This window comes from Megachile rotundata, chromosome 2, assembly GCF_050947335.1.
Source record: "Megachile rotundata isolate GNS110a chromosome 2, iyMegRotu1, whole genome shotgun sequence".
NCBI classification, from domain to species: domain Eukaryota; kingdom Metazoa; phylum Arthropoda; class Insecta; order Hymenoptera; family Megachilidae; genus Megachile; species Megachile rotundata.
The window spans coordinates 18101195-18117498 of NC_134984.1; the positions used below are offsets into that span (position 1 = coordinate 18101195).

General features: G+C 44.2%; 1 protein-coding gene across 4 annotated transcripts in view; it reads left to right on the forward strand.

The window, feature by feature from the left end:
• The window catches only part of LOC100877981 (uncharacterized), a 100209-nt gene extending 96272 nt beyond the window's left edge, over positions 1-3937 (forward strand). For all 4 annotated transcript variants that reach the window (XM_076529155.1, XM_076529154.1, XM_076529156.1 and 1 more), the window contains one exon: positions 1596-3937. In XM_076529155.1, the coding sequence (XP_076385270.1) occupies positions 1596-2780 (1185 nt within the window). In that variant the 3' untranslated portion in view covers positions 2781-3937. The remainder of the gene's footprint in view (positions 1-1595) is intronic.
• Positions 3938-16304: the final 12367 nt, after the last annotated feature.

Consider the following 16304-nt stretch of genomic DNA (forward strand, 5'->3'; position numbering starts at 1 on the left):
CTTGCGATCATTACCAGCTTGTCAACCGTACGACGTTGTCTCTTGATTCGTGCGATTAATCAACGCCGCGGGGAGCCCTCCTCGACATTTCAAATCTTTGATACGGAATTAGAAACATAAATTTCGTGTATTAATTTGTACACGGTACCATGGCGAAATAACGTGAAAAATGAGTCTCGAAGATAAAAATATCTGCTGCTATAATTCATGACAATACTCGAGTAATGAAATGCAGCGAGGTCGAACCGAAATATGAGCATGGACACTTTCATGACTCTTCACTCTCATTTGGGACGTGTACCGCTACTCGAGCTTTTGGGACCGTTAGTGGGCCGCCCACGTGGCCGCGTCAGGTGAAGCCCAGAATCCGGGCGTTTCCGGTTCGCGATGAATTATGAATGTCAAAAATTGCCGATCATTGTCTGAAAGTTGTAAATGCGGTATCGTTCGAGTTAATATCGTTTCGAAAGGTATTCGATGAAAAGATAACCGGCGAAGGATATCAGAATACAAAGTCGGAGTCGAAGACAGACAGAGCAGCAAATTGTAAATTGGTTCGCGACGCGTGTGATGTCGGCCGACAGGCGTTCACAAGTTTCGCCGCCCTGCTCACCCTCTCGATCCCTCTATTATTCAACCTTCTGGCCGCATGCATGCTAATTCTCGTGACGCGCGTAACATTAAAGGCTGACGTTTAATCCGTTGGAGATCTGCGCGTGGCCTACGCGGACACGGTTGAATACACGCTCGACCCTTTATATGGCACGAACGACCCTTCCATTCTGGACGTATCTGGTGGAATCGTGGACGAAAAGAACGATGGTTTCCGAACCGTAGTTCGTTTCCACGAGCTCCTACGCCCGGTATGGAAGTTACCTGGATGACTTGCCTTTCGCGGAAACCGTGGCAAAAATTCGTCGCAATAACTCGCCTGCTTTCGCGGGGCAAATTTATTATCAGTCAGCCAGGCCACTTTTGCCGAGGATTCTTGTGGCGGTGCCGCGTTTTGTAGACCGTTTTAGTTGCCAACTGTTCGCCGTGTAACGGCGTGTCCTATTGTATCGACGGCAGTCCCTGGAATTTATGGTCGCAATTATATCGTTCATTTTCGAATTAATTTATCTTGTTATATGGCCATGGTGTACTAGGAAGTTCTATTCCATCCTCGCGTGCCGATAATGCATCACCGAGGCACAGTGAACTTTTGCGGTTTAAATTTCGACGATTCTTTGCGTTTGGTTGTATAAGGATATGGGGATATTACAGATTTGGAGACAGAAGAATAAATCTATATAGAAATCTATGCAAATGTAAATACAAGAATTTCAGAATATAAAGATCTACTCAGATTATTCCATGTCATGAACTACTTAACAATATAACAAACAATGCTATATAGTACTACAATGATACCTCTGACGCACAGCGTATTAAAAATCGATAACAACAAACATATTTATAACAAATGAATATTTCATAGCTCGTCATACAATAATATATTCCCTCCGTACACATGACATATCTAGAACTCAGCCGACACCTGAACAATGGCTGAAGCACTTGACTCACCATCCCGTCTATCCTTCTGTTTGCAGTCGTTCTTCGGGCGGACCTACAACAATCTGGGCAGCATATCGGAATGCAAGAACGGAGGGGTGTGCGTGATCAACAAGAAGAACCGCACCGCCTGCAAGGCGTGCCGTCTGCGAAAGTGCCTAATGGTCGGGATGTCGAAGTCAGGTTCGCGTTACGGGCGTCGTTCGAACTGGTTCAAGATCCACTGCCTCCTCCAGGAACAGACGAACGGTACCCAGAACGTGGCACCAGGAGCAGGTTCGCCGTTCGGACCAGGATTCCTGCCGGGTTTCCTGCCGCAGGCGCAAGGTCAGCAGGGTAGCGGAGTGTACAAGGACGGGAAGGATCGTGCTTCACCTAGTCAGGAGGACCTAGCCCTTCAGTCGCATCTGCTGCACGTGGCGATGCTGAAGCAGGAGCGCGAGAGGGGTAACAAGTCGCCCCACCCGGACGACGTGGCTCTTCAGAACCAGTTACGCTTATTGGCCTGGCAGAAGGAACGCGGGAGGGTGAGCGGCAACCCTCAGCAACCCCCTGGAACGCCACCCAGGGACACCACGCCTCCACCCTTCTACAAGCAGCAACAGCACCCCAGTTCGCCCATGTTCCCCATGAACTTCGCTCAGAAAGATGGCGTCTGCGTGCCGTCTAGTCCGTCGGACGTGTTCCGACCCTTCCTGCCGACGTACAAGAGGACGGCCGACACACCGAGCGACAGTGGAGCATCCTCGGTGGACGGCGGCGACGGCCAGGACACCGAATCCAGGAGCAACTCGGCGTTGAGCTACTTCAAGACCAGTGCAGCATCCCCGACCTTGTCGGAACGAGAATTTCCGCCCAGGAAGATCAACGCCACCGTCACGCTGACGACGGGTTACCACAGTCACAGTCTGGGTCTGGTGTATCCACCGCCCGGCCTGGTGACACCAGCGGCGTCACAGCACTCGCCCAGAGGCGGCGATCTGCTCTTGGTCAGCCCCAGTCCAGGTGGTCTGGCCGTGGAACAGGATGAGCCCATCGACCTGAGCGTCAGGTCGAGTAGAAGTTCACCGCGACCCAGTCAGTCCTCGGAAGAGGACAACAGGTCGAACGACAACGAGTGCGATCGCGAGAGCCCCGCGAAGGAGGAGGCCACCACCAAGAGCAAACCCCTGGACCTGACGTTGGGAGTGAAGAGGCCGGCAGAGCTGCCCATGTCGCTGTGAAGCCTCTGAACACCTGGCAGGCCCACAACGGGCTGGTCCCGAATTTCTTTCATCACCCACCCCAGGGTGCGAGCTGAGTCCTCGTCGGAGATGAGCTTGGTCGACGAAGAATCGAAAGGAAGGGAATAGAAGGTTGCGAATCGGTTCTCTTGTTGAGTGGAGAGGTTGAACGAGTACTTGGAGAATGTGATGCGAGGAGACGAATCGTTGCGGAACGACGATCGAACCCGCCACGAAAATGTGTTCAAATATGTACATAGGTTATTGAGCTGATCATGGAGAGATTTATTTATTGCGACCATACGGTAGTAGCGTGGTAGGGATTAGGGCAATCCGAAATGTGGATTGGTTCATTGACGTAGCGCCATGGACGATGTTCATCATCACATCTCATTTTGGTAGTTCAGAAATTTTCAGTTAATCTTCAAAGTATATCCCTAAATTTTCAAGTTCATGAAAGGTATTTGCTCATGTGTGATGTGGGTCTGTAAGACTTGGCGTCTCGTAATAAAAAATCCTACCTACGCCCCTGCTAAAAGGTCCATCGAATGTGTAGTTTCCTGAGCGAACATGTAGAGATCATGTCGTATGCGTATTATATATAGAATTTGTAAGCCCCTGTATAAAGAAACCGGAGAGTCGCGAATATACCGGCCAGTAGTGGAGTGCCTTAATATAATATATTTATATGAAATATTCTATATGTATATGTATGTATACTTGCAGCGGACCGCTTAAGATCCTTTATTATCATCTTAGTCGCGCGCGATCGATCGAGCGTCGTATTTTCTGTCCTTATTGTACGGCGAGGCGTAGAAGCGATAACCGGACGATTGTAAACGCACCTTGAGCATCCGCGAACCTGTCACAATGAGAGGCCAGTTAACGAGATAAGTGACGTCGTGTCGATGCTATAAAATCATGGTGCATCTTGTAAATAAACAGAGGTAGAGGGAGAAACTCGTCTGCGAATCAGAGTATCGCTTCTGTGCTCTCGCTTGACGTGAGCGCCACTCGACTGGCGTAATCGACCAACGTTTTATTCATGTTTTCTTCTTCCGACTTTTTATCATTTTGTACATAATAGCATGTAAACGGTGAACACGAGCGGCCAGTACCTAAACGTAACGCGAAATTAAATATTTTTGTTTAATCTACACTGTGTCATTTTTCGTCATTTATCCCTGATACCATTGTCTTTTGATATTAGTCCATTTGCAGTTAGCACTTTAGTACATCTTGAGTAAGTATAGGTACTTTTGGTAATGATAAGTTAGAGATTCTTAAATAATTTTTAACCCTGTTGCCTTTGTGAGGTGCATTATGGGGTGCTTTCAAGATTAATCATTTTTCAAAGTTTAAGAGTTTAAATTCAAATTGAGTATTAAGAATTATTTAAAATCTCTAATTATTAGTTTACGAGATACTATTAAAATTTTTCAAGTTTGCAACTGAGAAATATATAATACTAACAAGATTATGTTGAGCAACTGCATTGACTACAAGGCATTCAGAAGTACTCTAATTATTAAATCTATAGTTCTTACATTAAGCTAATTCTTGCATTAAAGACAATAAATAAATTATTTAATCAATGCTTTACTCTTCGACAGCCTTGAGAGGCAAAGTCACAAGATAATTAATATTCCACCCACGTCATAGACGAGACTAAACCACTTTCCGTAGAACAGTTGCACTTCAGAAAATAGAACATTCCTGAGAATCGTCAGCAACCGGAATATGCTAATATTTCTCGAAGCTGAAACCACCGAAAACGAATCATCGGTTTCTGGAAATCGGTAACTGGTTCGTGTCCGACCTTGAGGATCATCGAACACGCTTTGTTCGCTCGGACACATATGCTGGCTGCAGTCGCTATTAATCAATTGCAACAGGAAGCGCAAGAGCATTGCAAAATCGTCGAGTTACGGATACCTGCCCACGCGGATGACCTTGCCAGGTCGAACGTTCCTTCCACGTCCGGATCGCACGAGATCTCGCTGTCCTCCTCGTCCCTCGTCCACCGCTTGGCTCCGCTCCACGTGACGCGTCTTCTCGAGCCTCGATTATCGATGCTAATCGAGCGTGGCTTCCAGAGACGTTCACGGCGCGATAATCGTTTTACGTAACACGCGAAAGCCGATAGCCGGTGCAAATCTTTTGGATTCGATTCGTTTTATTCTTTGCCGGCATTTCTGATTTTGGAGGCAATTTAATTTTATCGCATTTTGGAGATAGGGAATGTTCAAGTTTTTAAATCCTCAAATTTTGTAAGTTATATTACTAGATTTTTTTATTCTTTAGCATACTAGGTCCTAGAATCTGAAGGTTATTAAATCATCACGGTTGTCATCTACAATCTGAGTTCTTAATTTGCTAGGCACTGAAATCAGTAGATCCCCAAATTCCTAGTTGAATCCCTACATTTATCTACAAGTATCCAGACAGCATAGGTTTCCAAATATCTAGACCTTCAAATCCTCCTACATTCCTTACCATGTTTTATCCACTGTAGTCAGATCTCCTGACTGTACCCATTGCAGTAACTAATCAGAGATTGGTGTGAACTATGTTCCTCATTAATCCACTATCAACTTTCCAATTCTCCAAATTCCTAAATTCGTAATTTCATAAATTTATAAAATTGCAAACTCATCTCAGTTAAATGTCTAACTTTCCCAAGGACCAATTTCGAAGTAACAAATTTCTCAAACGATCCGATTGCCATTGTATTATAAGCGCGATGACGTTGAACCTTTCTTCCCCATTCACTCCGTAGAAGAGTTGATCCCAGACAGACACTTGGATAGTGTCCCACGTCAGCAGAACTCCGTAGAACCGTGTATAGCGTTGCTATCCCGGATAACAAACGGTCGAGACTCGAAGCAGTGCGTCAGTGTTTGCAACGACTGGTTGCACCAGCAATAAGCAATCGCTTAGACCCGTCATGACTCTATGCATGAGAGTTGGCCAACGCTGGCACACGCAGGACGATTTTGCCCCGACCGGTGTGCGACTCCTCGGCCTCTTGCCGAGTGAAATATCGACGGACCTTCGGTTACCGGTCAGCTTTCGAGAGATCGACGTTGGTCGTTCTTGATACGCTCTGCGGGAGAATTTAGAGCGATCCAGATCGTGAGGAGACTTCTGCTGGCACCGTGTATTAAGCTCCAATCGAAGAAACGATCGTGCTGACAGCGTTCAGCTGGATTCATTTGATCCTTGTATACCGATTAATCGAATAATTGATTGCATGTCTCACATTGAATATATATCATACAAAAAATTTTTATATATTATAAAAAGTATTATTGCAAATAATAAGCAAGTTAAGTATATTAAATATTGTATATTTAGTTGGATATCGTTATAGAATGTTTATAACGTGCACAGAACGTTCATAAATTATTATGACAAATTTATTGGACGATTCTAAGAAGATACAATACGGTTGGTTAATGTAATACGGTAAGAAAATTAAGCATATATCATGATTTTATTATGTAATCACGCATCGCGTACGATCTCTTCGACGTTCCATCCTTTTCAACTCTCTTTTTGCTCGTTGCACGTTGCTCTCGATTTCCATACGCGTCTGTAGAGCAAAAAGCCGGCATTAACATAAACATGCATTCGAATACAAAGTATAAATTTCCAGATGTTCTGATCTAATTATGAAACGTGTAATTAATTAATTAATACTGCAGTTAATAACCGGTGTGTTTATCGGATACGAACACTTTCTAGTCGAAATTCAGCTGTCTTTTGCAAAGGTAACACGAAGTCGTTGGACGAATTAATAAACCGGATTAAGGAATCGTTCACATAATCGCAAAGTTCATGACTCGAATCCGGTTAAACGGCACGAGCGATGTTAATAGACTCATTTGCGAAAAACAAAAAACCAGTTGGTGGTGCATTGGTGAAATTCCCGGGACGGCAACCGGAAGTGTTTTAAGATGCACCAGAGGCAGCCGAGCGAGATCGCGAGCGATACCTTTCAAGAGCTCTTTTCTCTTTCGCGAGGATCTGCTCCCCGAAAGGAGAGACACGCGTATAAAATACGAGAAACGGCCAGCATAGTGCACGGGGCTGGATGTCAACAGCTCTCCAGGGACCTAGAAGTCCATCGTACACGAGAAGCCATTGATCGACTACTTACTCACGATCTACGCGTTTCGAATAAGAAGTCGCGCAGCTCGTGTATACACAGCCTCGTATCTCATGTCCGTCCATTTTTTTCTCTTTTACCTCCCCACCTACCGTGCCTTTTCCCCGTTTCCCAGTTAAGCGAATTAACGAGCGGACAGGCGTAGAGGAAAAGGACAACCGTAATGAGCATTAATTGATTACGCCGGACGAGCGGACGCGCGCAACCGACGCTCGCGAACACGATAGCCGTGAGCCATGAGTAATGAGCCGCATCTTCGCGTGATTATTAATTCATAAAGACATCGTGTCGCGTGTGTGGGGATTGATAGACCCGTTGCGCTTGTGAAATCCTCCAACGGTTCTCTCGAAGGTCTCACTGCCTTCCGACGGGCAACTTCGATCCAAAGCAAAATCAACTTATCCGATACTACTTCGATAATATAAATCGATGAAAGTACGGTAGCAGATTGTTACATATAAATTGTAACTTTACTGACATATGTGAAGTGGGGCAGTCACTGATCTTGAATTGATTTATTTGTTGGAAGAATCTAAAATTTAGCATTTGTTTATGTACACGGACAGTCCTTGTACATGAAAATTGCACAAGTACTATTAATATTAAGGTTACAACTTAGAAGTTCTAATGGCAGATTCTATCATTAAGTCTGCTGAATCTGTAGTAAACACTATTTCACTTCCCTCAATAGAAGAACAGCATCTTTACAATAATAAATTTAAACTACCTCCTTTTTTTAAAGTAGTGAATATTTTCATAAGCAGTGTTTAATTCTACCAAAAGCAAAATGATGAAAGCAGCATTAAGCTTTCGCTCCCGAACACTTTTTCACGGTTGATCGATCGGCTACCGAACGCGACCTTCTTTCGAGATCGAAGATAGACGGAAAACGGCTACTGTCGATGGGTCTCGATCGATCGAGGCGCGAGATCGTCGAAGAAGGAAGCCCGTGTGGCACGGTACACAGTCACGAGATTTCCGTGAGAGCCGACGTGATCGAAAAGCCAATATCCGTTGCGCTCGAACCCGACCGCAGGGAGAAACGAGCCCGATCCGCCTAATGAACCGATCGCTGTATCGATTAGCGCCGCTTAAGAGCGATCGATTGCGTGTCTTGTCAAATTTGTCAACGGGTGCGAACCGGCCGCAGACATAACGATCCAACTGGCCAGTTCGCTGTTGCGAAACGTCGACCACAATCGAGAGGAGATACAGGAGAGCGGGAGGAACACGTGGCTGATTGGCAGTACCAAAAATTTATCAAAAAAATATATCGAGGTGTTGACATTTGGTGTCATTTTACTGTCACTTTCACTTCTCAAGGAGACATTTTAACCTCCTACAATATCGTGACGCACTCGTGACGCACCTTACTGTTCAGATACAACAAACCCAAATTAAACCCAAGTATTTGTACTATGGTTGGAGCTTAATTACAATTTGCATAATCAAAGTTCTCCAAATCTCCTAACATTGAAGCAATAGCTCTTGATTTAAAAATAAATAAAATATTGTAGGTTAGAATTAATCTAAGAACGAACAATTATTATTTTATTTAGAAATGTTCCAGCCTTATTTTCGGAAACCAAAAGAGGTTAATACCGCTCGAAACCCTCCTTCATTCAGCTTGCACCTGGCGCATCGACCGCAATCTCGTGATTAGTTCCGACAAACCAACGAACCAGACCCAACCCTTAAGAGCTGCAATCTGGCCAGAAAATTTGTACGATCGTGCTACAGCGAACTACCGGTCGAAGTACGGCTGCTAATAAGACGTTTCATTTTTCCAAGTTAAGCCACCTGAGCAGCGAAGGATCCACGTGTTCCACCACATGCTTCCACGACCGCAACACGGCGGGCGCGTTCATGCTGCTCGATCAGCAATTTACGATCATCGAGGGATGCTAAAAGCGGAATCGAGCAGAGCCTGTTAAATACGAGGCGCGTTGCCGTGTTTCACCCGCGTTTCATTCTAACCGCGCACCCTCTTCGATCGTTGCCCATGTGTTACAACGTTATCCACCTACTGTGTATGGTCATGTGCAAATTTAGAACCACTCTTATTAGCTGGGATCCACTCGTTCTATTTGTCCATGTTCTCTATTTAAGGTTGGGATCTTCATAGGTTCTTAGCTTCATAGGTAGCTCATAGGTTCTTGATAGACTCTTCATAGTTTCTAGGTATAGATATTTTATAGGTTCTTCATAGGCACTTGAGTGTTTCATAAATTCTTCATAAGATCCTTCATATCTTCTTCATAGGTTCTTCATACAGGCACTGTTGTTCATTCAGGTTGTTCATGTAGGTACTTTATGAGTTGCTAGGTGCTTCATTAGTTCTTTATAGGTAGTCCTGGATGACTGTAATTGTTTCTCGATTATTTTTGAATGATTTCTATTATACTTCTTACATTGTTAGATATTTCTTAAGTTTGTCTGAGACTCTTCTTAAATTCTTCTTAGATCTGTCTTAAATTTCCCTGTACGTTATCTGAAATTTTCTTGTAGGATCTCTTCATGTGTCAGACTCTTATTAGATTCACTATGTAGGTTCTTTAAGAGTTGCGTCCTAAGAATTCTTCTTTCATGATACTTCTTTCAGGTTCATCTCAGGTTTTTCAAGAAGTTCCCTTATACTACAAGTTCCCAAGAATAAACATAAATGATGAGATTCATAAAAAGCCTACACTCGAGCATTCGAAACGATGGAAAATAGAACCACGGGCCCTATTAAATTGAGTTATAACCGGATCGAATTACCGATAATTGGCGATTGCATAGTTTAATAAGATGCCACCCTCCTCTTTCAGCGTCCCTCGCTTGCCTACGTGTATGAAGTTATTCCATAAAATGGCCTCCACCTCAGAAAACAAGAAAAAGGAAACGTAGAACAGAATAGAGGAACATGAACGAAGGAAAGAGAGAGAATACTGGCTTATCCCTCAACAATACAAATTGCTGATTATGCGCCCGGCTTTTACGTACCTTCTAATTGGGCCGCCTTACCTCTTGGGAAAGATCGACGGATCGCACGATCGGCCCTCGTTAACCCCTAACGCTCTCTGTGCATGCCACAGCTTCCCTCTTTGTTCCTCGTGGCTGCACCCAGCGTTTCTCTTCCCCGGGTGATGCTCGGACTCCGACGGACGCATATATGGACATGTAGGAAGTCGTACACGCGTCGGACCAGTTTCGAGTGTCGTCTCGATTTGACTATCGAAATCTGCATCGGATACGGGACCCGTCTCGCGTCTATCACTTATGGAATACTCTGCGTTTATGGTGTTGGCCGGAATCGGAAATCTCAGGTTTTTGTCATTTGGGAACTCGGACATTTGAGAAGAAGGAGATTTGGGAATTTGGGGAATGGAGGATTTGGAGATTTGGGAATTCGGGGATTTTGAAATTCGGGGACTTGGGAATTCGGGGATTTGGGAATTCGGGGATTTGAGAATTCGGGGATTTGGGAATTCGGGGATTTGGGAATTCGGGGATTTGGGAATTCGGGGATTTGGGAATTCGGAGATTTGGGAATTCGGGGATTTGGGAATTCGGGGATTTGGGAATTCGGGGATTTGGGAATTCGGGGATTTGGGAATTCGGGGATTTGGGAATTCGGGGATTTGGGAATTCGGGGATTTGGGAATTCGGGGATTTGGGAATTCGGAGATTTGGGAATTCGGGGATTTGGGAATTCGGGGATTTGGGAATTCGGGGATTTGGGAATTCGGGGATTTGGGAATTCGGGAATTTGGGAATTCGGGAATTTGGAAATTCGGGGATTTGGAAATTCAGGGATTTGGAAATTGGGCGCGTTAAAAATTCAGAATTTGAGAATTAGGCGCGTTAAAAATTCGGAACGTTGAGAATTCGGCGATTTGAGAATTTGGGGGTTTGAGAATTCGGCGCGTTGAAAATTCGGAAATTGAGATTTTGGAGATTTGAGAATTCGATGACTTGAGAATTTGGAGATATGAGAATTCGGTGATTTGAGAATTCGGCGCGTTAAAAATTCAGAACTTTGAGAATTCGGCGATTTGAGAATTTGGGGATTTGAGAATTCAGCGCATTAAAAATTCGGAACGTTGAGAATTCGCCGATTTGAGAATTTATAAATTTGAGTACTTAGAAGTTTGAGAATTCAGAGATTTAGAAATTCGGAAATGTGCATATCTGAACATTTGAGGATCCTCGAATTTCAAAAAGTGTATATAGTAAATTTACTATATGCATTTGCTATGCAACTGCAATCACAAGAACTATCAAGCGATGGAGGAGAGCGGTATCTTGATCGACTTTCGGTTGCCTAATTGAGTTTCCTTATGAATTCGTTAATGACCGGATGACCGCGCACGCACAGGCTCGAAGACGTCTTCATCGCGCTTCATCTTCGCGCTGGTAGCGGCGCGTCCGGTTACTGTTCGATCGAAGGGGCACGAGGAACGCAAGCGTCCCGGTCCGCGTGCACGCGGAGAAACTTGATCCTTCGGACGGGGAAGGCAATTATTAATGAAGATCCGAAGGACCCGACGCTCTGCCGGAACATTCTTCATCCGCCTCCTCTTCTCTTCCTGATCCGGCTCGTCTCGCCGCGCGGAATCGAGCGTGGCTGCGTGCTATCTCTCGTGGAAATCGAACACGCCGCTTTATCACGCGAGGAACGTTAACCAACGTCGCCGGCATCGGCGATTTTCCTGATTCTCGGCGACGAATAAACGCATTCTGCTCGCCGACGAGATGCTGCGCCGCGATTACGATCGTTATCGTCGGACGGTGGCGCTGATTAAACGGGACGTTTTCATCCGACGCTGACAGCGCGATGTTTTTCATGCGCCTCGACGAATTCGTCGCTCGTTAACCCCTGTTACCGAAGCTTTACGCGCTCGAGGATTTTCCTGGCGGATCGATGGACAGGTCTCCTGGAGATTTCTTGGAAATCCTGCGGTATTAGTCAGCTGTCCGGGATGCAAAGAAGCCGGGATACGTTTAAAATGATAGTTGTCAGTCGCGCGAATTGATGGGCTGACGTTAACCTTTCTTTTTGAGGAGTCACCCTATTGTGTCTGTAATAGACATGCATTCGCTGCACAATTGCCGCTAAATTGGCCTATCATGAAACAATTTCATTACAATGATGAAAATTTGTACGATCATTCTTTTACTATGATTGCAATTGTAGAGACAAAAGTAAGAAGCATTACCAAATACCGTAATAACCGTAGTTACACGCAATACTCCATATACCAGCTTAACCTTTAAGCTTTAGCTACGTTCATTATTCCTCTTATTAAAGAACAAGAAGTTTTGACCAGGGGGTTTCGAGCGCGGTTTCTATCCGTCGCTAGGCGCAAAGCAATTTCCCTGAAACCCCATTAACCCTTCGGAGATGAACGACGGAGAGGCTCGTGAAGTTGGTACGATGGTTTTAAAAGAGGGATAAGGATGGACAGGCGCGAGGTAAGAAGAGATCGCACTTGTCGCTTGCCAGTTCCATGGTGTGTTGCATCGTACAAAGATGCGGCTCGCCTTCCTCGAAGAAAGAAGAAAAGGGGAACGAGGAGGAGGAGGAGGAAGAAGAAGAGGAGGCCCTCACGAGGCGAGGGGTCACAGCCGCTTATGTAAACCATATAGAAGCACACACTATCTAGCAGTGTGCCGTTTATCTAATAATATTATGGTGCAACGCCAGCGCATCCCATAACAGGCGCTCGAGATGCACTGGCCGCGATGCATATAGATACACTTAGGCTTATACGCCTCTACAGGGTAATACTTTCGTGCATGGTTTCACCAGAGAGTGCAAGGTGTGCACCGCTCGAGAGTCCCGTGGGGGTGTGCGAGCGCTTGTACAGATCCTATCAACAGATAACCGACGAGATAGAGGAATATACCCTGGCGATATTATCGTCGCGGAACTAATATGGTTTTCGCGGCGACGCCTCGGAGTTAATGGAGGAGGTGGGCCTACACGGTGGACGCTGAATACGAGCTCACGTGGTAAACAATTTTCTGAGATTTCAAATTCTGTGGACAATTCTTTGGGTAACTCGGATTTTTGCTGGTTTAGGTGGCTCTTGGTAGGAGCTTGATTTTGGAGGGATGGTCTTTTTGGAATTTGAGAATGTGGGATTAGGAATTTAGGTGTTGGGGAGTTAGGAAGTGGGATTTAACTAGGAGTGGGTAGTTGGGGATTTGGTAATTGGAAATTGGGGATTTTGGAATTAGGAATTTAGGAGTTGGGGATTTGAGACTTGGGGATGTTCGAATTAGGAATTTAGGAGTTGAGGAGTTAGGAAATGGGATTTAGGGAATTTGGAGTTAGCAGAATTGGGGATTTGAGAATTGGGGACTTGAGAATGGGGGATTTTGGAATTAGGAATTTAGGAGTTGGGGTTTAGGAAATGGTACTTATGGAACTAGGGGTGGGTAGTTAGGGATTTGAGAATTGGAAACTTAGTAATTGCTAATTTTGGAATTGGAGAATTTGACATTTTTGAATTAAATACTTGGAAATTAAGGACTTTTGAATGCAAGATTTTCGAGATTTATGGATTTCAGAATTTGAGGATCTGGGAACTTAGGGTTTAAGAATTTTGTACTTGCACTGTGAAGAAGTAACCTTGAAAACTTTGAATCTGAAAGTTGATCTACTCACAAACAAATTATCTATTAAAATAATATTTCATCTATTCATGAATTTAACGTAAAATTTAAAAATCCACCCTCATGTGCTCCCTTAAAGTGGATTAACAACACGTGATTGCGGATGATCATGGCGTACTTTAGGCGTTAATGCCGGAACGGCAGAAAAATAACGGAATCGCGTCGCGTGTGCTACCGGTTGCGTGTTCGGTCATCATTTCACCGGGCCTGCGGAAAAAAGATGACTGCTCGTGGGGCAGATCCGCGTAAACACGCGTGCAAAGAAATTCGACGCGGCTCGGAAACGATCGGGAAGTCTGTTAGCAAAATCGGTATTACCGGCTTGCGGCTATAATCGGATCTGCTATGGAATCATTCGGATTACAGGCTGCTGTGTGCTCTACAGCTGTTCTGGGCATACTCTAATTTTGCTACAATGTTAAAACAAATGGTAAGTACTCTTGATTTCTCTATTTGTGATTGAGACATCACTAGCTTCATGACAGATCTAGACTACAACAACCGCAAAAATGACAGATCTTAGATTTATTTTCGGTTACAAAAATTAGAAGACTTTGTCAAAATGTAAACTTCTGTTCAGACACAGAATCATTCTTCTTTAGTATATTTATTTTCAATCCCCAAAGAACTCTCAGAGAACTCTATATCTTTAGTATAAGTTGGTTTATGTATCCATTACTTATTTTTCTATCATTAGATTTCAATTTAAGTATCCAGTCATTACATCCATAAATCCAGGGTTAATCGACCCCAAGTTGCAAGTTTCAGCTGAAATATCTCCTCGCTGAAGTATCCGTTGTTCTAGCGAAGTAAAGCTTGTAAGAAAAGGGTCTCAAAGTAATTAAAAGAAAATCCCGAGTGTACCGATAACGAGCATCGACTAATTAATTCGATGAAATCATGTCAGCGGCTAATTGAACGGTTCAACAATGGCGAGGGACTATCGCACGAAACAATTTGCTGTCGCGACGTCGTTTGATATCTGCTCGTCTCGATTTCGAGCACGATCGCTAATAAATTAACCGATAGGTCGCCGAGGGGTCAGCAACGACGCTAGTTTGTAATTAAGTTTACCGTGGCTCGAATCGCGTGTTCTCTCTTTTTCTCTCTACCTCCGAGCGGTTGTCTTTCTTCTTACGCTTCTCGTCACCTTTCGCGCGCGTTAATCTCCCTCGATCCCACCTCGCCTCGTGGTTCATGCGTGAAGACGAACCTCCGACGACTTCGCCGGCGGATCATCGATCTTTACGGCCCCCGGCGCCATTTTTACACCGCGCAATTGAGTTACGTTTATGACGGATCGACGAGCCGCGCCGTATCCGTCGACAACATTCCTCTTCTGGACCAACGGTTCAATCTTCCACGGTCTAAATTATGATTTTCCATCGGTATTCTGCCGTTTATTTATAACTTCAGGTATTTAGGACCCGCGACGTCTTTACGATATTATGCTACTTTTTCGTTATTCATTTGCAGTATCTTGCTGACTTATTGCCGTTTGTTATATAATACCGAGTTATTTTATTTATTTCGTTGTCTCATTATATCTACTATGCTTTATTCTTATTTATTATATTTGTAAGATGAGCTACTTTGTTGGTTATCGTTTTTGTAAAATTTTTCTGCTTCTTTGTTATTTCATTATATTTGCTGCCTGTCATACGTAACGTCTTATGCTGCTTGTCATATGCAAAGCTTGCAGTATTAAACATTGTAGCTGCTTATTATACTTGTAACATTGAGCTACTTTGTTGCTACTTATTATATTTATGACATTGTACTGCTTCATTGTTATTCCATTATACTTGTAATATTGTACTTTATGGCTATTTATTATATTTGTAAGATTGAGGTACTTTGTCGCTGCTTATCAGATTAGTAACATTGTGCTACTTCATTGTTATTTCATTATATTTATAATATTGTACTTTATGGCTGTTTATTATATTTGTAAGATTGAGCTACTTTGTTGCTGCTGATCATATTAGTAACATTGTGCAGGTTCGTTGTTGTTTAAGTATATTTATGGAATTGTACATTATTGCTGTTTATCATATGTCCTCGTGATACTGTCGTTGATCTTGACTCATATTCAGGTCAAGGAATCCTGTTAGATTTTAACCGTTGCTCCCATAAAACACCAAACGTAAGGTCGTTAAATCTGAAAGTACTCCATATTAGGAATATCGTTAGAAGCAAACCAAGCGTGAAAATTTGATAATGTCAAAGATCAAAATCCAGATATTCCCGGTCGATTAGCCAGATGGTGAACATAAAACCTGTTAATGTGAGTCCCTGACGTTTCGAGAAAGGAGGAGGAAAGGAAATCGAAGAGATCTGCTAAATTGCCGGTTTACGACATCAAATTGAATGAATAATCTGTTTCCCGAAGGAGATCAGGCTCGCGCTTGGCTGGAAGCAACGGCGAGGCCCAACAGACAGAAGCTACCGCGATAACAGGTAATCCGCGATTAGCAACGCGTCGATTGCCCCGTATCGTCGATCGTCGGCCTCGATCCCGGCGATATTTCAAGCCGATCGGTACCGTGGACGGTGAAACTCGATCTCGGTGGATCGAGCGCATGGATCCCCCATTGGGAAAGCCTCTTTGAGAAGCCGGCAGCGCCGGTGGACTCGGCCTCGTCCCGCTCCGCTCCACTTGAGTGATATAAAACCGGCATTCGCGAATA